At 41.2% G+C, this 27768-nt stretch overlaps 2 protein-coding genes across 2 annotated transcripts in view; both read left to right on the top strand.

Moving 5' to 3' along the window:
* Positions 1–21471, top strand: part of lrp5 (low density lipoprotein receptor-related protein 5) — a 76115-nt gene extending 54644 nt beyond the window's left edge. Inside the window, exons 16-29 of the mRNA XM_017433910.3 lie at positions 176–360; positions 861–1009; positions 1943–2120; positions 4707–4903; positions 5605–5810; positions 7399–7589; positions 9367–9576; positions 9685–9810; positions 11300–11536; positions 18764–18874; positions 19431–19673; positions 19753–19895; positions 19980–20077; positions 20532–21471. Of these exons, the coding sequence (XP_017289399.1) occupies positions 176–360; positions 861–1009; positions 1943–2120; positions 4707–4903; positions 5605–5810; positions 7399–7589; positions 9367–9576; positions 9685–9810; positions 11300–11536; positions 18764–18874; positions 19431–19673; positions 19753–19895; positions 19980–20077; positions 20532–20856 (2599 nt within the window). The 3' untranslated portion in view covers positions 20857–21471. The remainder of the gene's footprint in view (positions 1–175; positions 361–860; positions 1010–1942; positions 2121–4706; positions 4904–5604; positions 5811–7398; positions 7590–9366; positions 9577–9684; positions 9811–11299; positions 11537–18763; positions 18875–19430; positions 19674–19752; positions 19896–19979; positions 20078–20531) is intronic.
* Positions 21472–26222: 4751 nt separating this feature from the next.
* Positions 26223–27768, top strand: part of LOC108246388 (uncharacterized oxidoreductase C663.06c-like) — a 13697-nt gene continuing 12151 nt past the window's right edge. The window contains exon 1 of the mRNA XM_037978260.1: positions 26223–27439. Coding sequence (XP_037834188.1) covers positions 27157–27439 — 283 coding nt within the window. The 5' untranslated portion in view covers positions 26223–27156. The remainder of the gene's footprint in view (positions 27440–27768) is intronic.

Raw genomic sequence — 27768 nt, 5'->3', positions numbered from 1 at the left:
GTTGGCAATAAAAGCAAAGTTGTCTTCTTCCACTGAGCTTCACAATTACAAAATGGAGACTGGTTCCCCATCCAGAACAGATAACTCAATAAAATAGTCTGTTATTAATTAAAAAACAAACAATCTTTGCTCTACTTTGTGTCTCCCATTCTTGAGCAGTGTTTTGTCTCTGCAGCTACATGTACTGGACAGAATGGGGGGGTCGACCACGTATAGCCAGAGCCTATATGGATGGTACCACCATCGTAACCTTGGTGGACAAAGTGGGACGCGCCAATGGACTGACCATTGATTATGTGGACCATCGACTCTACTGGATTGATCTAGATACGTGTATGATTGAAAGCACCAACATGCAAGGTAGCATTTTACATATTAAAAACCAATATACTACCAGTATGATAATGACACTTAAATAATTACAGGCTTACCATTCCTTGAAGGAATGCATGTCATCCACTACCCTTTATGCCAGTTTTAATCTAAGACCATCTTGTGCTTAGAAAAGATGAAAGTGTAGCTGTTTTGGTCAAACTTTGAGAATAACATTATGCACAATATAATCCGATATTGTATGACGTCACACTCAGAACATGTGATGTGAATGACTATCATCAGCTTACACATCTAATTTTAACTCAATATCAGTAAAATTGACTCAGTTATAGTTATTTTTGTATTGGCTAATTTTGATAAGCTATGACAGCCATCTTGAATTGGATTGGCTCCAAAAGTCAATTAGTTGTTGTTGCACATCCAATAATAACTTTCTAAATGTTTCATTAAAATTTGTCCATTGGTTCATAGAAGCTTTATATCAAATGCATACATGTGATATGCGTGATGTGTTTCTCTGACAGGCCTCCAAAGGGAGACCATAGTGGACGACCTCCCTCACCCCTTTGGCCTGACTCAGTACAGGGATTTTATCTACTGGACAGATTTTAATCTGCGCAGTATTGAACGGGCCAACAAACGCAGTGGGCTCAACCGTACTGTGGTACTTCAGGTATGAAACCACTTTTAAGATAGTTAGAAATAATAATTTCAATCAAGGAGAGGCATTACAAAAATCACTATAAACATACAGTATTGGAGAAAAAGAAAGTCCACAGTCTTTCAATTCCATGGTTTTACGTATCAGGACATAATAAAGCTGATATGGTTTTTGCCAGGTTCTCAAATTATTCAAATCTACCCTCAAGTGATCAAAAACACAAAACAGAAGCAACCATGTCATTTATTAAACAAAAATGAAGTCAAACTGTTAAAGTTGTAAGTATAAAACTGCATCCAGCCCCTGATCAGCCAGGTTGTAGAACTGCTACTAAAACTGTTCATTGCTCCTGAACTCCTTCAGGAGTTCAGGAGCAATGACTCTTAGTAGCAGTTTTCCCTGAAAATTTTTTTAGTCTCTCACATGGTTGTGGAGGAAATTTGGCCCACTCTTCTTTCCAAAATCGCTTCATTTAATTGGTGTTTGCAGATACTGATTTCTGCCCAGCTCTCTTATGGTCCAACCACAGAATTTCAATCAGCTTTGGATTTTGACAGTGTATGGGGCAGTGGCCAGTCACACACACACCTGTATGCTCCAGAGCAGCAAACTGACAAAACCTCTGCTTTTATAGAGATGATCACACTGATGATTATCAGTTAATCAATACATTTGATCAGCAGCACCTGGCTCTTAAATCCTGTGGAAACAGTAAGGCTGGACTTACTTTTTTTCCTCACAGTTTTTCCATTTTGTTTAATAAATAATGACACGTTTAAACTTGGTGAAACCTTATCATTTTTATTATGTCCTGTTACGTAAAACTCTAGATCTGAAAAAAGATTAAGTTTCTTTTTCCCATTGCTGTATTGTAAAAACACCAGTAAGGTATTTTTTATTACCACATATGCTGAGTCTTTTGCCATCACATGCCTGTTTTCTCAGGGTCAGCTGGAGCTGATGCTAGACATCCTGGTGTTCCACTCCTCCCGTCAGGATGGCACCAACGAATGCTCGCAAAATAACGGCAACTGCGCCCACCTCTGCCTGGCCACTCCAGCTGGTGCCCAGTGCCGCTGCGCCTCACACTACACCCTGAGCCCTAATGGAAAAAACTGTAGCTGTAAGTACAGAGTCTTTGATTTCATCATTTCAAATGATGACTTGTAATTATTGTGTTATTATTGTGGCTCTGCAGTGAAATAAAATGAACCACTACTTTAAAGTTCACCGTGCAGAGATCAGCTTCAGAAGCTTGTGGTTAAACCTCAAAACAAGTTTATACAAAAACTACATAAAAACAAGCAACTTGATCTGGAATCCTGTGCGCTGACTTTTGGCAGCAGAACATCACCATGTAGATCAAATTTGCAAATAAAAAAACAAAAACTGAAAAATGTCCCCATAAACAACATTACAGCCTTTTTTGGAGCTCTACAGCTGAGACAGACTTTATAGAAGAAACATCACTCGTAGTTTGAATGGGTCACAGACAGTTGGACTTTAAATGGCTGAACTGGCGTTTTGACATCTTAAACAGTTTTTACATAATCACAGTTTAAGTGTGATGTTTTTTGAAGATTTTATCACAAAATGTTCTACTAAAAGTGTGACGAGGTCACACACTCTTCAGTTAGTATCTAACTGACGGAGACTATTTAGTTGGCAACTCAAAACTGCAAGAGCTCTGCGGTCGTGTTTTGAGTTGCCAGTACTTGAAAATCACAACCTATGTTTGTGTGTATGGTTTGCAAAATTGTATTCTAGGCTGTGCACATTTTATGTTGTACCCATTGTACCCACCTTGGCAGCCACCCCCACATTTATGGTTTAATGCACTCGAGTAAACTGTAGAAGTGAAGTTAGACACATTTAGACCAGTTCTGTATTAATTATTTATCATTGGTTTGGTTTTTAGACCTGGACATTTGGGGTTGAAGCCTCAAATATTTTCTGTCACCAGGAGAGGTGTGAAAATACAACTCTAGTGCTCTAGAATTACAGAAATTAAATTGAGAAGACTCAGACACCCATGACAACTTTAACTATTTTGGTAAGCTCACTCGCTAAGATCACGCTAAGGTCACTCAAATCAGTCAAATACATACAACACTTTATTTGTTGCATGTATTTGAGCATTAGGACCCTTTAGGTTTGACCTCATGGCCATGTCCTGAAAGTCTGTGCCATATTTTGTAAAGATCCAATAAGCCATTTTTGCATTAACACTTTTCTTAGATTATAGTGCCACCTATGGGTCAATGTTTGTTAATTTAGGTCCAGTAATTTAGAATTGGCTCTCCCAACTGTAGTTTAAATATCATCTCATCAGCTGTTGTTGTGTTCAAGATATGGCCGAACTAGCCTTAAACATTTGCGTAAGCATAACTTGCACATTTTCAAAAATATTTACTCGACTTCAATAACTTATGTTCTTCTTGTTAAGTATGGTGAGTTTTATGGTGATTAAACTTTGAACCATTGGGAAGAAGTCAAAAGAAGGTTTTGCAAATTTTTCAACTTCGCAAAAAAGAAATTGTGCAGAAATGGATGTAAATTTACAGCTTTAAATTGTGCGACTTACAATTCAGAAGTTTCTGGGTAAAACTCTAAAACAGCAATAATAGCGCACCCTATGGGTGTACATATCTTTTTGATCTGCACACACAGGCCTTAGTTTCTACGATGTAGAATATCATCCCAACCCGCCTTGCACTTCAGGCTGCAGTTTGACTTTTATTATCAAAAAAAAAGAAGAAGAAAGAAAAGACCAGTTGAAAAGTTGTGATATAATTAAACAGCCTTCATGGAGATCAGAGGGGACTCTCACTGATTGGTACAGATTTTGTGTCAAACAGATAAACCAGAGCTTCAAACTTTATTTTCTCATCTTCAAAGTGGACAAATCATCATGTGAACTCAACGCAAAGTCTATTCTGTTTTCAATAAATGTGCAACAGAGACTCTTCCTCTCAGCGCATAGCTGCTGAGGCTGCAGGAGGACAGAGAAAGCTGCTCTCACAACACAGTTTAACATGACCGTGTGGACTTTGTGTCTGACATTTCTGTCTGAAAGGCTGCTCACAAACAATTAAAAAGGATGGGGACACCTTCAGTGATAATTTCACCCGACAAAGTCATGAGAGGTTTTCTGAAGGTTCACAAGACAATTTTCAACTCCATGAGAAATCTTCTGGTGATTTGATCTCTGGAAATCCCATGCTTGTTACACCCCCACAAAACAAGTTAATAAATTTAACAAAAATACTTTTAATCAGAATATTATTTGAAAACAAATCCAGTCATTTTATTGTGTATAAGATACTCCAAGGCACTCTCTCAATAATTTGGTTAGTATGTGTATGGCATAGTAATGTGTATGTATAGACATAAATATTGGGAAGGTATATGAATGTTTGATCCCTTCTGTTCTTATGTCACAGTTAGCTTCAGCTACAGTAACAAACTGAGTACAAATGACTTAAGTAGAAGGCAAAATAATTCAATTCAGTTACTTGTTTCTCAGCTCTGATGATTATCACTGTTTATAGCCTTGCTTGGTTCAGCTTTGACCATACTTGTTTATCTTTGCATTTCAGAATTTTCTTTGCACAAAGGTATTTTTTCTGTCTGTCAGAGAAAACACGAAAACACGAAACCCGTCTTACCATCCCTCCCCACCCTACCCACCCCACTTTACTCTTTGCAGCCCCTTCGAGTTTTCTGCTCTTCAGTCAGAAGTCCAGCATCAGCAGGATAGTGATAGGAGAACAGAGTCCTGACATCATCCTGCCGATTTACATCACGAGGAACGCCCGAGCTGTGACCTACGACCCCCTTGACCATCTTGTCTACTGGCTGGATGGACGACAGAACATCCGACGAGCCAGAGATGATGGAACTATGGTAAGACTCACTATGATACAGATAGAGCAGGTGAGCTATGCAAATAGTTGTAGTCACTGTGTATAACGGTTAAAAGGTAATGAGTAACAAATTGGATAAATATTAGCATTTTTTGAAGGAATGCATGTCATGCATGTCTGTTCATGGTCGCAGGGAGCTGGTGGCCATCTTCAGAGGTCATTGGGCAGGAGGCAAGGTACACCCTAGACAGGTTGCTAGTTCATTCACCTCTATCCTCACCTCGAAATAAAAAAGAATAAAATAAAATAAGAGAAATGCCAAATTTGATTACAGAAACAATTCTTTAATAAGACGAAGTTTTAAAAACAGATCTTGCAAGATCAGTTAGTACTCAGAGTATAACCCGAGTACCAATCTTCCTATCAGCTGGTTCCAGTACAAGTTTTAGATCATGTTCTAGATTATTCAGACTGATACATACTGATGTATGGCAGCTTTTGTTAACCAGGCTTTTGTGGCTTCAATTCTCAACAACAGGAAAAGGCAGGGACATAGTGGGCCTTCAAAGAATGTTAGGCCTTGAATTAAAAATCTACCCTGAGAACCATAACAGAGCAGTGAAATCAATACATTAAACAGTTGGCGCCACCTTTGGGACAAAAAAAGCAGAATAGTTAGGAACACTGTTTGTAATTAAAAAAGATACTAAAACAAGTGAAATATTTTGTGGATGTCTCCAGGCCTCAACAGTTGTAAGCAGCGCTCCTCAACAAGTGGACAACCAGGTTCATGACCTCAGCCTGGACCCCTACAGTCGCCACATTTACTGGACATGCGAGACAAACAACACTATTAATGTCTTGAGGATGGATGGTCACATTGTAGGTGTGGTTGTCAAAGACGACACAGACAAGCCGAGGGCCATTGTGATCAATGCTGAGAAAGGGTAAACATATTTTTTTGTTCTTACATGTGGACCAACCAAGTTTCAAGATAATTTATTCGACACATGCACAGAATTACAAAGTAAAACATGCATTGAAATCAGAAGGACACTTTGTCGCAAGATAGATTTTAAAATAAATAAAATGGTGTACAAATTAGTGCAAAAAAATCTATAGCAATGGGTAAAGGTAATAAAAGCAGTAAAATAATTCTTGTAAGCTAAAAAGATAAATAGAGTCTAGGATGAAAATATTGCTGTGGGATTAAAGCAGGGGTGGGCAATCCTGGTCCTGGAGGGCCACCATCCTGCATATTTTACTTGTTTCTCTGCTCCAACACACCTGATTTGAATCAAAGGGTGATTAACAGGCTTCTGCAGAACATGAATAGGTAATTTAACCACTGAATCAGATGTGTTGGAGCAGAGAAACAAGGAAAACATGCAGGATAGTGGCCCTCCAGGACCAGGGTTGCCCACCTCTGGATTAAAGTGTAGAGGTGTTGTAAAACATTATCATAAAAACAGGTAATTCTAATTAAAAAGTGAAAAAGTCCAGAAAGATAAAAAGTTTGTCACATTTACTGTGATTTGTGTGTGTGTGTTCAATATACAAATGGCCTTTGGGTAGAAACTCCTTTTTTTAGTATTTAGGTTTTAGCCAGAAGACTCCTGAGGCATCTGCCTGACCTCAGCAGCTTGAATAGTCTTTTGTTTTGGTTTGACCTGTTCCTTATAATGTATTGGGCTCTCAGCCTCACTCTCCTGGTGTTGATATTCTGCAGGGGGAGGGCAGGTGCACTGAACATGCGTTCAGCTGAGCACACCAATCTTTGCAGAGCTCTGCAGTCACAGGCAGTACAATTATTTTATACCAGGAAGTGATAGTCAAGATACTCTCCAAAGCAGAGAAATAGAAGGTCTGGTCTGGCACCGCTGTGTTATATTTTCCACCTGGTTCACAAGTCTACTCGTTGTTATTAGTGATCGGTCCAGTGATTACTGTGTTGTCTACGAAGTTGATGATGGAGGTGGAGCTGTCAGAGGACTGGCAGTCGTGGGTGTAGATTTTGTAAAGAATGGGACGCAGGACATAACCTTGTGGGGCACCTGTGCTGATGGGAAGGGACTTGGAAGTTTCTTTCCCCACCTGAACCACCTGAGTTCCGTTAGTGAGGAAGGTTAGGATCCAGTTGGGACTATATTCATTGAGGCACCGTGGGCAGTTATCTTTGGGCACAGGGACAATGGAGGATATTTTCAGACATGGAGGGACACCAGCTTGGGCCAAGGAAATGTTAAAGATGATAGTAAACATTGGAGCTAGCTGGTTAGCACAGGACTTCAGGACACACCCCAGATTTTCGTCAGGTCCTGCAGCTCTCCTGCTTTTAGCTTCCCTAAGGACCCTTCTCACATCAAACTTGGTAACAGAAGGCAGGGGTTTTCTGCTGACTACAGCGCTAGCAGCAGCTGTTGTTGCATGAGGGCTGGTGTTAATGTGGCCAGTGTTGATGCTTAGAAGTGTACGACTGAACCTATTGTGACACTATGTGCAGATGGGATTGTTCATGACTGTCCCTGTTTGTAGGTACATGTATTTCACCACAGTGCAGGAGCGCTCAGCTAAGATTGAAAGATCCAGTCTGGATGGAACTGAGAGGGAGTCTTTGTTCACCACTGGCCTGATCAGACCGGTCGCTCTGGCTTTGGACAACAAGTTAGGAAAACTGTTCTGGGTTGATGCTGACCTCAAACGCATCGAGAGCAGTGATCTGACAGGTGAGTTATCAGAAACATGAACCTTTTTTTATTACTAGATAAATCATTTACGTTCTGATTAAATAAAGACTAGATAACTGCATTTAGAATATATGAACTATATGACAAAAAGCGATCAATATTTTTTATAAGAATTCTGAATTGTTTGCTTAGACCTTTCCTCCATACACTCATTGCTTTGCAGTGTATTGGGGCTGCTTGTCAGTGTGATAAAGCTGCCTGGAGCTCCTAATATCAGCCTAAATCTGTTACATTTCTAGTTAAAGGTTTTGAGTAGTAATCCAAAATCAGTACCTTTGTATTCTTTTTAGTCATAAACAACCTACTTCCACAATTGTTAAAGCTTAAACAAACACCAATTGTGGGTTGTTGGGCTGATGATGGTTGATGGGAAAGATTTTAGCTTAGTGAAAGCACCAACCTTAGTAGACATGTTTATTGACCAAGATTAAAGAAAAAAATGATTCAACTCGGCAGCTTCTGTGTTGGTTCTGAGATTTATATGTCATATGCGAGATGTTTATTAATCATGACACTGAGCCTTTGTAACTCTGGGCTCATGGCTGTGGCTAACCATGATTTGTTGTGGTCTCATCTACTTCGATCTCCAGATAAGCTGGTATTTCCCTGAACTGTAGGAGACTAGTTGGCTGAAAATTATGATTTAAAAAGTGCATTTTTAGTCGTCACTAAATTCTGAAAGTTTGTGACCAGCAAGCCATCTAGCCATGGTTTGAGTGACCAGCATTTAAAAATCACAGCTCATATTTGTGTTCACAACTTGCAAAACTGTACTCTATGCCATGTACATTATTTTCTTGTCCACCTCCATCCACGTTGTACCTGCCTCAGCCTACTTAATACAAGGAATATTCATTCTAGGCAAAAACACCAAAAAAAAAAACTTCAAATTTGTTGGTAATTGTAAATATTTTCTTTGAATATGTGACCACCATCCAATTGCCCGTTTCGTGCCGTTGCTTTAAAAATTGCACGTATTCTGTCTGTAATTCTGAGCTTATCTGTGAACACGGTTTCCACTTTATAATCCTCTCAAAAATAAACTGATAGTAGGAACAGAAGCGGAGATGCTCCAATATATAATTTTTAAATTATTTTGGGAGGGAGTGAGTGGTAGTGTGTTGTGTCAAAAAGCATTATTAAGAAACAACTGAGCGTGTCATTACCAGGTGCTGGCATTCAAAAAAGAGAGGGAAAAATAAAATGGCCACGATGGTCTCATTAATTCCTCGAATTCGCCAATTTTAACTAGACTTTGAATGTTCAGAAACTCTTACCCATTCCTAGTTTGTACCCATTTTGGCATCTGCCTCTACCTTCATGATTTAATCTACTGTAGAACACTTTAAAAAAGAAGATAAGCAGATTTGGACCAGTTTTTAAATAATTCATATTATCAGTATGGTTTTTAGACCTAAACATGTTTTCTGTCAGAGGAGAGTTCCTGAGCAGGTGTCAAAACACAGCTATAGCACTCGAAAATCAAGAAACTAAATCAAGACAGATTTACCTTGGACAACTCTAATTTGAGAGAAAATTTGCTGCATGAATATTTTTTAATGTTTTCAAAATTCAAGCAACAATACTGTGAGCCTCTGTGACTCTCATACCCCTGCAAACGTTTTGAGACATTTTGGAAACTCCTTGTGAATGCTGTTCACCAACTATTCTGCAACAATCACAAACTACTGAGATATTAACTTTTTTCAAACATGACCTATCCAGAGCAGTAAACGTATCCTTCATTTCCTCCCAGGGGCCAATCGCATTGTTTTACAGGATTCCAACATTCTTCAGCCAATAGGATTGACAGTCCTGGGAGATCATCTGTACTGGATTGACCGACAGCAGCAGATGATTGAAAGGGTGGACAAAGTGAGCGGAGACAGACGCACACGGATTCAAGGGCGAATATTCTACCTGACGTCCATCCATGCTGTGGAAGAGATGGACCCGCAGGAGTTTGGTACAGACCTTTTCTTAAAAAACATTTATTGGTTACTTCATTTGGCTTTTAATGACACTGCGTTAGTGTATGTTTGTGTGGTATTAGGACTGTTTCCTCTCTCTCCAGCATCCCATCCTTGTTCCCGGGGTAATGGGGGCTGTTCTCACATTTGCATTGCAAAGGGTGATGGAACCCCTTCCTGTTCCTGTCCCATGCACTTGGTGTTGCTGCCAGACCTGCTGCACTGTGGAGGTGAGCAACAAACCATAGCAACGGTGTTAAAGGACATTCTAAAGAAATGCAGACTGAATTTATATGGGGAAAGGAACTTTTTCCACACTTACATTTATTGTTTTAACAATAGTCTGCTGTATGTGTATCAGTAAGGTGACCAGAAGCAGACCAGCTAAATGTGGGACAGTAAATATATTTTATCCAAATACAACATACGTACAGTAACTCACAACTTGTTCAGTATTGTTGTACATTTCTAAGCAAATTAATAAAGTTATTGTAGTCTTGTGTAAAAGACTACAGAGTTAGTTATGTTGAAATGGTTATTTAGGTCAATACAATCAGTTTTTCACATATATAACTTGTTTTTTAAATTGCATGTCCTTTTTTTTAGAGGAAGGCCAAATAAATACAAAAAAACTATTAAAAAACATTAATTATTCATAATTGCTTGTTCTTAAAACTGAATTTCACTTATTGTTTTTTATGTTGTATTTTAGACAAGTCACCTCATGATTCCTCCAACAACAGATTTGAATCCATGCTTGGATTATGTTCAAAGATAATAAAGATTTCTGTAACAGAAAATACCAGCATTTACTCTTTACTTAATGTTTTATAATCTTGTCTCAAATCCAACAATTGCATTTTATTTAAAATTGTGCAAAAAAATACATAAAATAAACAATTCCATTCAATTCTAAACTAGTCAGGTGGTAATAAAACAAAAAGTCAAGCATTCAAAATAAGAAATATAAGTATATGATGTCTCAAGTGCCACACCACAATAACTTCAGCAAAGACCGTGCAGAGACCGACACTGTGTTTTATCCCAGTGTTTCCTGTTGGGCAGAGCAAAATGCAGTGAAGATGGTGACATGTTAACCTGTGCTCAGATTGATTAACATCAGTCACAGTATTACAGAAACTAAATTGAGAATACTTTGAGACTGAGTCTGCACCTTGGGTCCAAATATAAAATATCTCATGAACCACAGGATGAATGTTATTTAAACCCTTAGAACGTGGATGGGTGTATATCTACAACTTATTACTTTTGGGAGCTAACCCAATTCAAAATGGCAGACACGGCCAACTGATCTTAGAAAGCACAGAAATGACAATAATGCAGTCAGTTTTACTGACATTGAACAGAAATTTGGTGTGAAAGTAGCTGAGACTCATTTATAACCCATCCTCTGAGTGCTAACTGATCACATAAGATTTGACCAAAACGTCTCTAACACTGCCACTCTCCAACATAAGATGATCTCAGTCTGAAACTCTGGCCTCTGAGGCAAAGGGCGATATGCATTCCTTCAAAGAATTCTGGGCATTTAATCCTAAATTAGTTTTGCCTCACACCGTTTTGTATCTCTTACACTCTGAAGAGTCTGTTAAAGTGTGGTGTTCAGTCATTTTAGCATTTAATTTAACAAGGTCCTTTGTTTCCTTTTTTTTGTGCTTTTTCCCCTCTTCTTTCCTTCTTATCCTCTGTGGCTCTCAGAGCCTCCGACGTGCTCCACAGAGCAGTTCACCTGCTCGACAGGAGAAATTGACTGCATCCCCATGGCGTGGCGCTGTGACGGCTTCTCTGAGTGTGATGATAGCAGCGATGAAGAAAACTGCCCCATCTGCTCTGCCCTCCAGTTTCAGTGTGATGGAGGAAACTGCATTGATGCTCGGAGACGCTGTGATGGTGATCTTGACTGTGCTGATAAGTCTGATGAGCAGGACTGTGAAAGTACGTTTCCAAATCTGTCCGCTCTTAGCACCTATTGAAGTAGTTCAAATCACACCATACACAGACTTAAGATCAGCCATTTTTGTTAAGGTACAGTGCTGTGCTGCCTTCTCGCAACAAAATTTACGTGTTAACATTTTTATGCTGATTTTACAAAAGCTAATGTGTAGAATTAAGTCATACCTGCAGAGGCATTTCCGACTCATAAATATTCCACAGAGCCTGGACAGGTATTTTTTTCATGGTTCGTTCTATGGCCCTATTGCCTTAAATACTGAATTGAGAGAAGTGTTCTATTTCATCCCTACTGACCGCCAGAGGGCGGTGCTGAAAGCACTGAATGTTCCCTTCGTGCATGCGCCGTTCGAGTAGTAATACCAACAGTCACACCTGTAACACGTCGGATGATCACCCAGTCTATATATACTGACGACATCCGAGGCTCTGTTCCTCATTTCTTCTCGTGTGTGGTTCGTTGTATGGCTTCGGCCTTGGATAATCGTACCGTCGAAGGACGCCCAATTGCCTGTTGGTGGGAGTAGCGGTGAGTCGCCCTCCCAAGGGCTGAGACGGTTGATCTTCACTGAAGGTAATTCTGCTGTTTGTTGGTGGTGACAGCGTTTGCGCCTCCTCTCCCAACTCACGGCGCCTGACTTCTGTTTGGAGCTTGACGAACGGTGTTAGCCTCCCTTTGTTTATTTGGTTGTCTCGCGTTAATTGGTGACGGTAGCATCTCGCCCCCTCTCCCAATTTTAGCCGAATTTCTGATTGTGTTTTGGATCAAGCTAACGGTGTAAGCCACTTTTTGTTTATCCGTTTCGTTTTAATTGGTGACGGTAATGTTTCGCCCCCTCTCCCAGTCTGAGCCGACTTTCTGGTCGAGCTAAGGGCTTTAGCCTCTCGTTGTTTATTTGTTTATTTCGCTTTAATTGGTGACGGTAGCGTTTCGCCCCCTCTCACAATTTTAGCCAACTGCTTATTTTGTTTTTGGACTGAGCTACTGGTGGTAGCATCTAAGTTTATTGTTTGCTTTAATTTGTGACGGTAGCATTTTCGCCCCCTCTCCCAGTTTTGGTTTTGTCCTGTATTCTGGATGTGGCTGACAGTGTCAGCCCCTCTGTTGCTGTATTTTATAGTAATTGGTGATGGGAGCATCCCGCTCCCTCTCCCAATTTAAGCCAACCTTTTACTCTATTTTGCATTTGAGCCACCTGTGTTAGTCTCTGAGGTGGTTATTTGTTCTAACTGGTGACGGTAGCTTCTCGCCCCCTCTCCCAGTTTTAGCCAACTTCCTGATCAGGAGTTCCGGGTTGAGTCTGTCTGCATTTGCATTTTGCTTTAATTGGTGACGGCAGCGTTTTCGCCCCCTCTCCCAGTTTTGTTTTTTTCGTCCTGTTATTTGGACATAGCTGGCGGTATCAGCCCCTCTGTTGCTATATTTTATAGTGATTGGTGACGATAGCATCCATGCCCCGTCTCCCGATCTTAGCCTGTTCGTTCTGCCTGCGGTTGCACCCAGGTCGGTTTCAAACATGGATGGCTCCCACTGTTGTGCGGATTGTGGAGCCGTGCTACAGCTGAGATGCGATGTAAGCTGGATTTCAGATTTCAGCTTTCAAAAACATATAATGGAGCTTTAGGCCTGATCCTCAGTCAGTTTCACTCCAATCAACACCTGCACTCATGTGACAAGAGTGGCCCATCAGTGAGTCAGACAAACAAGGATTCTAACGAGCCTCCATTGTTAGGAGAGTGAGAACAATTTGCAAGCAATCCAGCTTACATCACATCTCAGCTTTAAAAGCTCAACTCCACACTCTCTATTTCTGAATTGAGAAAGCTCCTCGGATGAGAAGCGAAACGTCTTCAGCTACAGAATAGAAGTCCAGTTGTTTTTGTTTTTTAACTTTTTTTGAATTCACTAGGACAATTGGCTTTAGTGATCCGGAACATCAGGCTTTTGCACTGATGACCAGGGAGCTTGGGCGCGTAATGTCTTTTCTGGTCCAAGCTCTTTCGCAGAACTGGCTGGCTCAGTCTACTTTGGCTGAAACACGCTGTTGGACCCTCCGTAGTGTTCCTGTGGTACCTGGGGAGTTGTTTGGTCTGGCTGCCTTGGAAGCGCTGGAAACGACAGTTCAGGCCGCAGTATTTGGCCGCCACCTTGGGGTTGCGATCGGCCTAGTGGATTTGATCCTTGCGTTGCACGGCAGAGACTCAGCAGGGACTTTCGTGAGCCAACCAGCCAGGCGGGCCCGTGCTGCAGACTCTGTCCGCCGCCCCACCAGGGCCCCTAGGGGGCCATGGGGACAGGCGGTGATGCCACCAGGCCAACCGTCAGATATTTTTCTCATCAGCAGCTCAGTTACTGGGCTGCTCATGCTGGGGATCCATGGGTGGTTGCCACTCTGAGCCATGGTTACCGGCTACAGTTCTGACGGCGGCTTCACATGTCATGCCAGGTCAGGGTAACAGTAATTGCCGACCCGGTGAAAGCTCGAGCACTGGACCAGGAGCTTTCCACCCTCCTGGCCAAGGGTGCAATTGAGGCAGTGGATCCTCTGCGGCAACCCAGGGGCTACTATTCAACATACTTCCTCGTGCCCAAAAAGATGGGTGGATTTTGTCCCATTTTGGATCTCAGGGGACTGAATCAGTACTTAAAGGTACTGCCCTTTCACATGCTCACGAGAGCAGAGATTCTTCAGACTGTTACCAGGGACGAGTCGTTTACCTCAATAGGCCTGACAGATGCATACTTTCATGTACCTATGGCAACAGAGCATCACCGGTTTCTCCGGTTTGCTTATTGGGGTCGCAGTTAGCAGTTCCGGGTGCTCCCATTTGGCCTCTCTCTCTCCCTGAGGGTGTTCACTCGACGCGTGAAATTAGCCCTCTCTCCTCTGCAGGCCTGCAAAATGAAGATTCTTCCATACCTCGATGATTGGCTTCTCTGCGCCCCATCCCAAACGCATGCCTCTCGCGATACAAGTCGTCTGCTTGGTCATGGGTCTCAGTTGGGTCTCAAGCTCAACTTGGAGAAGAGCTGCCTGATCCCATCCCAGACAACCACCTTTTCTTGGGGTGTTTCTGGATTCACCTTCCTTGAGGGCTTACCCATCTGCCTAAAGGGTGAACGATATACTCCGGTTGGTCAGTCGATTCAGGCTGGGCTGGCAGTTTCCATACGTCAGTTTACTGCAGCTCCTGGGCAAACTGACATCAGTCACTCAGGTTGTGCCCTTAGGTCTGCTGTCACTATGTCCTTTGCAGTGGTGGCTCAACAGCTTCCGCCTGGATGCCAGGCGGCACAGGCATCACAAACTCGTAGTGACATTGTCATGTCTTCGTGTCCTGAGGCCATGGAGAGACAAGAGTTATTTGTCCAGGGGTGGTCACGACAGATTCCAGCTCCATGGGATGGAGCACTGTGTGGCAACCCCACCAGGTGTTGCCCCACATGTAGGGGAAACATGTTCTGGTTCGGTCAGACAACACCTCTGCTGTCTACCACATCAACCACCAAGGTGGCACCAGGTCAGCACAGCTTCTGGAAGTGTCCAGAGATCTCCTGGAAGGGGCCTTTCCCCGCCTGTCCACCCTACTGGCAGTGTTCTTGCCAGGGCAGCACAATCACGTCGCAGACTCTTTTCCCACCAGGCAACTGCTCCGGGAGAGTGGTCCCTTCACAGCGACGTAGTACTCAGGATCTGGGACCTCTTTGGTCGGGCGGAGGTAGATCTGTTTGCCACAGAGGGGTCGACTCAGTGTCCTCAATAGTATTCCCTTACAGGGGCATCGGATGCACTGGGCCAGGACGTGTTGGCTCATCCTTGGCCAAGAGTCCTCCTATACGTTTTTCCACCCCTGTCTCTGATTTGGCCTAGTCTTCGGAAGGTTGCTGAGGAGGGCCACAAGATGTTTCTGATGGGTCCGTGTTGGCCAGCACGGCCATGGTTCCCGCTTTTACGGAATCTGAGTCACGGCATCCCATGGTGTCTTCCAACCAGGAGGGATTTGCTGTCTCAGTTGGGGGGGGCTGTTACGGCACCCCAACCCTCAATGCCTCAGACTCTGGGTGTGGCCACTGGACGGCTTGAGCAGCAGCAGCTGACTGGATGTTCGGATCCCGTCAGACGCACCCTTTTGGGTGCCAGGGCATCTTCTACTCGCCAGCAATATGAAAACAGGTGGCGGCAGTTTTCCCAGTGGTGTTCTGCCCACAATGATGATCCAGTCACCTGTGCAGTGTCCACTATCCTGGAGTTTCTCCAGTCTCTTCTTGATAAGGGCCGCTCTCCTTCGACACTTAAGGTTGCACCTGCCGATGGTTCCACGGGCACCAGTCTGTGGCCTGCCCTTGGTTCTTGAAGCTCTGCGGCACTCTCCATTCGAGCCTTTGGCACAGGCGGACCTAAAGTGGCTCTCTTGTAAGACTGCCTTTTTGTTAGCTATCGTCTCAGCTAAGAGGGTTGGCGAGCTACATGCTCTTTCTGTCAGTCCCTCAGGTCAGATGGGTTCCGGATGGCTCTGGTGTTACCTTGTGGCCCAGCACTGCATTTGTGCCTAAGGTGCTATCCCGTTCTCATTATAACCAGCCACTATGATTGGCAAGGTTTCGGCCTACATCAGGAGTGGCTGGGGATAGGCCCAAATTATTGTACCCAGTGAGGGCGCTGGAGGCATACATTGCAGCTACTGCAGGTATACGATGATCAGCTGTTCTTGTGCTATGGAGGTCCAAGGCTAGGGTGCCCTCTTTCAAGCAGCGCCTCTCCCACTGGATTGGGGATGTCATCTGCCACGCCAACAATGCGGGATGCTGCTCCCTGCCGGTCGGGATAAAGGCACACTCTACCCGGAGCGTCTCCGCTTCCTGGTCAGCTATGAGGGCGGGGGTTCCGCTGGACACAGTTTGTGCTGCTGCATCATGGGCTTCTCAAAGCACATTCACCAGATTTTACACAGTTAATGGGGCCACCCCTCATCCCCTGAGTCAGGTTCTTCTGCAAGGGTCCTCAGCGTCTCCTCAGTGAGTTTGGGCTCAGGATTCCTTGTGACATCGCTGGTATTAGTCATTCAGTGCTTTCAGCACCGCCCTCTGGCGGTCAGTAGGGATGAAATAGAACGGAAATTACGTATGTAACTACGGTTCTATGAATCTCGGATGACCGCCAGAGTTTCTCTGTCACTCAGAATCCTTGCATTCCGCGAGAAGATTCTGCAGGAGCAGAGCCTCGGATGACGTCAGTATATATAGACTGGGTGGTCATCCGAAGTGTCACAGGTGTGACTCTGTTGGTATTACTACTCGAACGGCGCATTCACGAAGGGAACATTCAGTGCTTTCAGCACCGCCCTCTGGCGGTCATCCGAGATTCATAGAACCGTAGTTACATACGTAACTTTCGTTTTTCCCTTTAGTTGAACAGTTTTAGATATAAATCTCCTGAACTTGTTCTCAGACATACAGCAGATGAAATAAGTATTGAACAAACCACCACTTTTGTATGCAAATATATTTTTAAAGGTGTTGTTGACATGTAATTCTCACCAGATATCAGTAACAACCCATCCAGTCCACACAAGCAAAGAAATCAAAACATAGATGTCCATAAATGAAGCTATGTCTAATAATGAGAAATGACACAAGTAAAATGTATTGAACACATTAAGGAAGAGAGGAGAAAAAAGTCATTGAATAAGTCAAGACACCAGCTTCAATCTGTTAGTATTTGGAAAGCAATCCTGCCACTCAGTGAAAAATAATATCAGCTGGTTCATCTGATAGCCTATAAAAAGGTGTCTCATTACCAAGGTGCCACGCATGAAACACCTCATGATGGCTAAAACCAGTCTCAAGGTCTCAAGACCTTTGCAACCTTATGTTGCAAAATATACTGATGGCAATGGTTACAGAAGAATTTCTACTGAAGGTTCCAGTAAATACTGTTGGGACCATAATTCGGACGTGGAAAGAACATCATTTCAGCATAAACAGACCACGACCAGGAGCTCCCCGCAAGATTTCAGACAGAGGATAAAAAAGAATTATCAGAAAAGTTGTCCAAGAGCCAATGAGCACCTATGGAGAGCTATACTGTTGAAAGACCAGGAATCAGCAGGTACAATCTTTTCAAAGAAAACTATAAGTAATGCACAAAGCCTCCATGGCCTATATGCACACTCACCACACAAGACTCCATTGATTAAGGAGCTGTTTTTCAGCATACAGCACTGGCAAACTTCATATAATTGAAGGAAGGATGAATGGTCAAATGTAAAAATCTGCTCTCATCTTTCAGGGTGATGATGATGAAACAAGGGTGGACATTTAAGCTAGACAATAATCCCAAACACATCAGGAAAAACTCTCAATTGGTTTCAGAGAAAGAAAAAAAGCTTCTAGAATGGCCGAGCCAATCAGCTGACCCGAATCTAATCAAAATCTATGGAAGCAGCTAAAGGTGCTTTGGTGCTTTGTTTGCACTTTTTAATTTATGTTAATTTAATTTATTTGTAAATGTGATTAAAATGAGGATTCAAATTAAGTGCTAACAATTTGTAGTTATTTGTATTTTTGTTTAAAAAAGTATTTCAAAACTGCCTTTTGGTAAAACTGTAGTTGTGTAAATATTTGACACAAATATCTTACAATATCACATAATAAATAGCCATATTTTCAACTTTCCTGTCATCTTAAAAAAGTTTTTTTTTTACTAAATCATGATCGGCCAGCGGTCGGCCGGGGAACAGCCACCTACCACCTCTTTTCTGGGGGAAACCCTGCATTATAACACATTATTTAATTTATGAGCATCCATGGTTTGATTTCTTTGCCTGTGTGGATTGGATGGGTTGTTTCTGACATCTGAAGAGAATTTTTTGTCAATAGCGCTTTTAGAAATATATTTGCTTACAAAAATGGTGACATGTTCAATGCTTATTTCACCCGCTGTACCTGTAAACTACAAAGTTTTCTGCTGGTTGTTTTTGATTATAGTTTAGATGTGTTCAGTGTGGAAACCAGTTAAGCTAAAGGATGAGCTATAACTGAGTGGATATGTCCACTGTGTGCACATGGAATATGATAAGATGTAGAAAAAAAAATTAATCAAAAGAATTTTTTTTTTTTGCTTTAATACCTGGGATCTGAACATTTTTGATTGATGATCATGTCCACAACTTTTGATAAACAGGGTGTCCATTTGTCCCTCTTTGTTTCAGCCATCTGCCCTCTTACCCATTTTCGCTGTGGGGACAACCAGTGCATCACAAAGAAACAGCAGTGTGACAATTACTCCGACTGTCTCGATGGATCAGATGAGCTTGCTTGTGGTAACTTTAGTGTTTTTAATCACCAGCTGCTGAAAGGCAGGCAATAATAATTTTGACTGTATCTTTACATACAGTGGTGTGAAAAGTGTTTGCCCCTTAACAGCAGACCATAAATATCACACTCAGCCAAGAAAACCCAATGTTTTCCCCACAGTCAATATAAAACAGTTTTACTGTAGTTGAACAACTGGCGCCTTTAACACAAACACAAGTACAAACACAGGTAATCTGTCTTTATTAAGGTTGTAGGTTAGATTGTAGGTCAGACTATGACATCTTTGTTTACAAAAAGTTGCGTTTAGGCTGTCCACACAAGAACACAACAGTAGTGTTTAAGGAGTCTTCAGTTTTGAATTGATAAAGCTATCCAGATGGAAAAGAAACATCTTCAATTACAGAACAAAAGTCTGGTTGTTTTACTTTTAAAACTTTTAGAATTTGCTATAAACTGGATGACAGAGAATCTAAACTAACATAGTCTTTTAATTTGCCTCAGTTTCTACCAATTAAAATTTTCTTTGGTTTTTATTTTATTTATTGATTTTTTTGTGTTTAGAATATAGCTCAACTTCTTCAAGCTTCGTTCCAAGCTATGAACCCACCAATCCCATCGGTCCAGTCATTGCTATCATTCTTCTGGTGTTTGTGATGGGTGGAGCTTGCTTTGTCTGCCAGCGTGTGGTGTGTCGACGTTACAAGGGCCCCAATGGGACGTTTCCTCATGAATACATCAGCGGAACACCCCATGTACCCCTGAACTTTATCACCCCAAGCAGCTCTCAGCATGGTACCTACCAAGGTTGGCTCAGCACACTGCAGCAGAGGTCTTACATACAAAACAATATGCTGTTGTTCTAATGATGTATAAATGTATGCAGGGATCTCCTGTGGAAAGTCCATTATGAGTTCAGTTAGCTTGATGGGCAGCAGCAGCAGTGGAGCTCCTCTCTATGACAGGAACCATGTGACTGGGGCTTCATCCAGCAGCTCTTCATCTACCAAAGGAGCCTTCTACCCTCAGGTTCACACACACACACACACACACAGACCTGCAGTGTTTTTGCTCAGATCCCAGTCAGATAACAGCCATTATTTTTGTTTGTAGATCCTGAACCCTCCTCCTTCCCCGGCTACGGATCGCTCTCTCTACAATGTAGAGATCTTCTACTCCTCCAATAGTCCATCCACCACAAGATCCTACAGGTCCTAGCTCTTTAAATCATTCATTGTGATCAACATAGTTCTTGCTCCCCGTCAAGGGTGAAGCAGTAATAATTTTTTTGCCTGAGCCTGTGTGTGTTTGTTTATACCATTAGCAAAATATTTCATGAACCAGTGGACAGATTTGAATGAAACTTTCAAAAAGAGATCATTGGATGTACATCTACAACTGATTAACTTTTAGAGTCAACTCGATTCAAGTTGGGTGCCACAGCCAAGTGATCTCAAAAACCACAAAATGGTTATAACTCAAGCCAATATTGCAGATATTAAGCAAAAATGTAGTGTGTAACTGGGTCATTCCCAACACACTCTGAGCTCTAACAGATTGTGCATAACTTTATTTTCAAAGTTTGACCCAAATGACTAACTGTAGATTAGATGTTAGGAAGCCTGAATCCTCAAATAAACTGCCTCTTTCTCTGTCACCCATCAGACCCTACCACTCTGTTCGTGGCGCTGCTCCACCCACCACCCCCTGCAGCACGGACGTCTGCGACAGCGACTATACCCCCCACCATCAGTCGGCCGGGCTGCTGTCCTCAACAGGTCACTGGAAGGCTTCAGGCCACACCAGCCACGGGAAACCCAACAAGTACTACATGGATCTTAACTCAGACTCTGACCCATACCCTCCACCTCCCACGCCCCGCTCCCAGTACATGTCAGCTGAAGAAAGCTGCCCCCCGTCCCCTTCTACTGAACGATCCTATTTCCATCTGTGCCCTCCCCCTCCCTCTCCCTGCACCGACTCATCATGACCTTCCAACAACCCTGTCAGGTAGAAAGGGATGAAGTGAACTTGCTGGCTTGGTCCAGCCCCCCTTTACCAGGGAAAATCTTTTGAATGCCTCTTATGTGCCACTTTACACAGGGTGGTTTGGATTAGGTGGTTTCCTAAAGGTCTCCCGTCCTAAATTCAGTCATCCCTGAGATCTCAGTGTGACCGTCTGATAAGATGTACCACTCCGAACAATCTGAAACTCGTGGAAGGTTGAAACTTCAAACTCGTTTTTTTCTGCCTGAAGGCTCAGCAGCTCGTTCTTTCACTTTCATTCCAACAAAAGAGGAAAGCTTCTTTTGCTTCTCCCCCTGATTTCAAAACCGGATTCTGAATTCTTAAATCCTGAGGGCTGAACTCACCAGCATGAAGTTGGTCAGCAGATGTTGGTGCTGTCAGGCTAAAGCCATGGGCTTCTGCCCCCCCTCCCAGCTTCAATGTTGTAAACAGCCAGCACAGGGCTGGACGGTTAGTAAATATACAAACTGGATGACTAAATGCATGTGAGAAGGACTGAGTGGATTGATGCAATAAGGTCCAAGAAAAAAAAGACATTGTTTTTAAACTCTCTTCACATTGGAAACAGCTTATTTCTGCTTTTAGAGACTAGTTCGGCCATATTGAAGTGGGTGTCTAAATAATATCTATCCTGTTGTAGATAGTTCTCAGTTTAATGAAATAGAGTTTAATTCTGTCAGGACTGATGAGCTAATGGCTAGCCCAAGTGGGGCTAAGACCAAAATGGATTGCTGTCATAAAATTGCTCTAATCTTCAGAATTCTATTGCATCTCATGTGAACACTATTTGTAAACCTGTACACCACTGTCAATTTAGCATTACATGTTTATTTACATAGAATAATGTGGTTATTTGCTAGCATAAATAGCAGCATGGACATGTAGCACTTTTGGGGCATCCAGAGGGTCATTTTTGGCATGAATTCCATAATGTTGATGTCAAAATAACTTTGTAATGCTAAGTTGTCGGCTGTGCAAAGGCTTCAATAACAATGTTCACACGAACTATAAAATTTTTGAGATTGAAGCTGTTTTAAGACGATGGTGAGTTATTCAGATTATCTGTTAGCTCATCAATCCTGTCAGAAATAAACTCCCCATTGAGGCCAGTCAAAGAGCTACTGTATCTTCAACAAGCAAGATATTTATTGTTTATACCTTTTATGCCGAAGCCCACTTTAGAATAGCCTTACTATCTCTTTAAGGGTTTAAAGCTTTCCACAGCCATCAGCAGCTCCTGTTTCAGACCCAACATCCAGACTGAGGGTAAACCTGTAAAGCTATTGTACATACGTGTAATGAAGTTTGTGACTGAGTTGTGGGAAGTGAATTCTTCTGATAAGGAATCTGAACCTCTTCCATAACTTTTTCTTTAACCTCATCGTCCTGTTTACCAAAAGTACATTTGCTGCTATTGTGTACATAATATATAAGATACTATGACATGTAAGTACACAGAAAGGCCAAATTATTGTTCTCATTCTGACAGTAGCTATCTTACAGTTAGTAACAAATTATTCCTATAGCGACTTGTGTTATTTGTATTATCCTTTGTTTTAGAGCATTGTGTAATTTTCTATTTTTGGTTTGAAGGAGTCATTTAATTCAGAGCTTTTCCAGAATCACCTGAAGGTTTCAGTGTGCTTCAGTTGGACCCTCCCTTATTCCTTTGCACTCTTGTGTCGTTCACACTTTTGTAGCCCTGACACAATAATCTCACGAACTATCTTCAAGTAAATTGACTTTTTGGTTCAACAAGCATTTGGTTTGTAGCAGTTTGAGGCCTGGAGTGGTTCAGATGCTTGCCTGGAACTCTTATAGACCCTGTTGTGAGTGCTGTGGATCTGAAATACTTCCCCACGTAAAATATCTTTCAAACACTGCTAAAACAGAAACAAAAGATTGACTCAAACAGTTTGTAACTTTTGCCTTGACTGCGATCTTTGTCACATTTTGTAAAATATCTGAGCATTGTCTAGAGAGGTTGTTAAACTTGTTTGGGCTTCCCATAACCTTTTCTCTATAAATCTGGCTTCTTGTCCATCAAGCATTTTGGAGATCGTTGGGATGAATTTTAAAGACCAGTGCCCTTTTTTCTCTCTTTCTAAATATACTTGTATATATTAGGGGTGTAACAGTACATGTATTCACACCAAACCATCACAGAACACATGTTTTGAATGGGTACATTGAAGTACACAACAATGTCGATAACAGATGATCACTGCTTCCAATTAGAAGCGGGCGCACATTTTATGCAACAGCCACAACAGAAAAGGAGCACAGGAGGACACAATCTAAATGCTGTACATCCAAGAAATATAAACAGCTGGACCAGAAAAACAAGCCAGAGCTTTTGTTTTCATCAGCTGAGTGGAAAAGGTTTCTGGTCATGTTGTGCAGCAGCAGAGGAGAACCATGAAAGGTGTGGGTATGACAAGTGGTTACACCATTTAATGCATAGAAACCACTACGGCAGGCCATTTGTGTATTTGATAGCCCTGATATCAAAAGTCACATTCCCTCACTAACTCAGAGTCAATTTTATTTTAAATTTTCGCACCAGAAGATTTTATACAGTTCTGTATTCCGTTTTTGTTTCAAATTGAATTAGTTCAAGCAAACATTTATTTTTATTTTTATTTTTATTATTTGGAATATTTTCTTGCCCCAATCAGAGGCACCTTTCTGGAGTTTATCAAACTGTGTGTTTAACTCATGGCCTAAAGGACACGGTTTACAGTTCAGACTGAATAAATAAAAGGGGTACAATAAGATTTTTATTTTATTATAACACCAATTTAAGAAAAACATACATGTAAAATATACATTAAAACAGTATGCAACGATTAGGAAATCTCATAAACTCTTTTTACTCACAATAGAACAGTTTTTTTTTTTTTTTCTTTTAGCTGCTCCCTTGTTCAGGGGTTGCCATAGAAAGCAAATTTGCATGAAAGATTCGGCAATTGTTTTTACACTGAATGCCTTTCTTGATGCAACCTGGGCTCCAACCTGCAGCCTCAGAATTACAAGCCTGCAACACTGACCACCGAGTGAAGTAAACATATCAAAGAATTGTACCATTGTGGGGAATGAGGTCATTTTAAATTTGATAGCAGCAACCTATCACTAAAGTTGTCCCAGGTTCATGTTTCTCACTGTGAAGCATCCCTTCTTCTTTCACCATCAGTCTGTAAACATCCAGGAGCTGAGGAGATGCAGTTTTTTTGTTTGATGATGCATCAAAGGTTTTCAGTTGGATTGCAGTCAGGACAGTTCAGACCTGGACTCCATGACGTCATGCTGTTGGATGTATTGGATGTAGGTTTAGTATTGTATTGCTGAAAAAAACAAGGTCTTCTCTGAAAAAGCCATCATCTGGATGGGAGCATATGTTGTTCTAAAACCTGTATAGACTTTTCTACATTAATGGCGCTTTTCCAGATGTGTAGGCTCCCAATGCTAGAGGCACTAATGCACCCCCATACCATCATAGAGGCAGGATTTTGAACTGTGTGCTGATAACAGGCTGGATGGTCCCTCTCTCTCTCTCCTCTTCAGTATGGAGGATGTGGCATCCGTGGTCTCCGAAAATAACTTTAAATTGTGATTCATCTGACCACAGAAAAGTTCTCCTCTTTCCCTCAAACCATTTTAACAGAGCTTTGGTCCAGAGGAGACAGCACTGTTTCTGGACGGCTTCTTCTTTGCCTGATATAGTTTTTAGCAGCATTTGTGGATAACACAGTGAATTGTGTTTCAAGGCAATGATCTGTGGAAGTGTTCCTGAGTCCATGCAGTGATGTTCATAACAGAATCAGACCTGTTTTTAATGCAGTGGCCCCTGAGGGCCCAAAAATCACAAACATCCAATATAGACTTTCAGCCTTTCTTTGGGCTCAAAGACTTCTCCAGATTATTGAAATCTTTTGATGATATTATGAAATGTAGATGATGGGATATTCAAAGTCTTCCCAATTGTCCAATAAAAAACCTTATTCTGAAATTGTTTCACTATTTTTAGACAGATTTCACAGACTGGTGAACCTCTGTCCATCTTTACGTCAGCCTCTAAAATGCTTTTTTTATACCCAGTCCTCTTACTGACCAGTTTCCCTAGTTAGTTGCAAAATGCTCCTCCAGTTCCACCACTTCCTTTTAAAACCTTTTGTTGACCATCCCCCAAATATATTGAGATGTGTTGCTGCCATCAAATTCAAAATTACCTTTTTTCTATTCTTTTTTTTTTCTTTTGCGACCTGGCCAGGGTATCCCCGGCCTCTCACACAGTGACTCTTGGAGATCGGCACCAGCTCCCAGCGACCTGGAAAAGAAATGCATGGATGTACAATTTCTTAGTTTAACATTTGATATGTTTACTATGCTCTATTACTGTCTTAAAATTTGAGTTTATATGATTTGCAAATCATTGGGTTTTTTTTTGTTTGTTTATTTACAGAAAGTCCCAACTTTTTCTGAATTGGGGTTTTATTATAATTTGACAATGAAGATATCAGTTGACAAATCCTAATTTACAAGAGCAGCTACCTTAGACAGTACACATTAGCAAGGGTGGTGTGTTTATTTTTTTTATTGACTTAGGTGATCCTTAACACCCTTACAGTTTATAGATATGAACTACAGATATATATATATTTTTTTTTTTTCAAGTAATAAACAGGAAGTACAACAGGAATAAAATGCTCAGATGGGGACCAGAATCAGCATTTTTACAATATAGTTTTTGCTCAGTGAGGAAGACATCATCTAGTAAAGCCCCACACTGATATTAGCCATGTATTCATTAGTATTTTATTTGGTACAGGTTAAATGGTTTACCAGCTCTTTTAAAGAAGAATTTCAGGAACTTGCTGTGAGCTTCTTTCTGTCACCTGATCACTTCGTCTTCTAACCAGTGAAAATAAAGCTGACTGATGACTGGCCAAGGATCAACTCTGAGCTTTCATAGCTGAAGTAACATCTACACAGGATGTCAGTGGGTACTATGAGCAGCACAGCATGATTATATAAAGGGCTGTAAACCACTATATCAGTAAAACTCTGAACTTTGTGTCTCAGCTTGGAATACTTTGTGTAAGTTACACAACACTTTTTTTGTATCAAAAGCATTTTTATATAATAAAGTTTTTATTTTAGGAAAGGTTTGTTTCAATTGCCCATTTAATCTTCACATCTTCACGTCACTTGAGAATTCAGAATAAAATATATGTATGTGTTTACATATATATATATATATATATATATATATATATATATATATATATATATATATATATGCATGTACGGTTACAACTTCAGCATTTCTCAAGGAAAGATGATCTTAAATCTGGTATGAAAGAGATGGTGGGGGATATAAATGCTTCAAGGAATGATATGACTTTAGTTAGTTCTCCATTGAACATTTTAATATGGAGTATTTAGTGTACATTAATTACTTATAATAATTTCAAAATCCATTTGAAGTCCAGATTCTGAGGCAACACAACAGACAGATTATCAATGGGGTAAAAATCTTTGTGACCTACTGTTGTTCTGAGGGTAACCAGAAACTTTTAAACCATTCAAATGGTGATGTAAGACCACATTTATTCCAACATTTAATATAATAAAATAAAAGGAAAATCTATATCAGATCTGGTCTTATCTTCTCAGGTGGCTGCAGGTGAACATTTTGTCCAACCCTAAAGACAGGAGGAGCTTTTCTTTCCTTACTGAGAATTATGAAACGTGACCACACACTTTCTTCATGTTCTGGGTCCTGACAACATCAGTGCTGTAATCATTTTCTAACCATACTGTTTCTGCACTCTGACTCACCACATTTCAGATTTTTATAAAATGTCAGGATGTTGAGTTTGCATTAAACGGTTAACAAAAGATTCATATTTTGAATCATATTCATGTTTTCATATCAACTTTAAGATGAAAGTATTTTTCTTAATAGACCCAAACTACATGACAACAAAAACCTAGTATTCCTTGAAGGAATGCACATCAGCCACCTCCTTTATTATTTTCAGTAATAAAGTTATACTGGGAGCCTGGTTATGTAATGAACATCATGGCTGAATCAATAGAACACGAGCAAACGTAAAACAATTGATAAAGTTCATGTTGACACAGAGTGATGAAATGATAACATCCTGTCCACTTTCAAAAGATGCGCACATATCAAGAGCTGCCTCTCACATACTCACTCATTTACTGCCAGGCAGCAGCCCGGGTCTGAACTGGGAACATGTCTGTCAAATTGGGCGGCAACATTGTGGTGACTGGTACCAACAGAGGGGTTGGTTTGGAATTGGTCAGACAGCTGGCAGAGAAGACAGGAGAAGATGCTCACATTTATGTCTGCTGCAGGGAACCTGAAAGCCCCAGAGCTGAGGTAAAGCACCATCATGTCCATCTTGCACCCGTACCATCCACTGACAAACACACCTTTGATTCAGAACAATTTGTGGTTTCACCATGCAGTATGAACTTACTCCCTCGTGATTTACACATAACTACTGACAAAATCTGTGCATAATCTAAAAAGACTTGATCAAAAACTCAAAATACCTAATCCAAACTGTGACAGCACTTCTTATGTACTCAGCGTTGCCCATAAATGCTTCAAAATTTCACAAAAATACTTTATCCTATATTAATACAATTCTTTGAGGGCATGTGTTAAACTGCAGTTTGTTGTGTGAAGCTTTCAAAGTGGTGCTGGGACAAAATGTACAGTGAACTTTGTACTTTTAAACTGCCTGTAAAATAGAAAAACTGAAAAGCTGCCACTAAAAGAGTAATTAAAACACTGAACAAAATAAAACCTTTTCTTTCATATTTTGTAAAACATTTGCAT

This window comes from Kryptolebias marmoratus, linkage group LG11 (genome assembly GCF_001649575.2).
Source record: "Kryptolebias marmoratus isolate JLee-2015 linkage group LG11, ASM164957v2, whole genome shotgun sequence".
NCBI classification, from domain to species: Eukaryota; Metazoa; Chordata; class Actinopteri; order Cyprinodontiformes; family Rivulidae; genus Kryptolebias; species Kryptolebias marmoratus.
The sequence above is the reverse complement of the archived record's forward strand: the minus strand, read 5'-3'. Positions and strand labels throughout refer to the sequence as shown.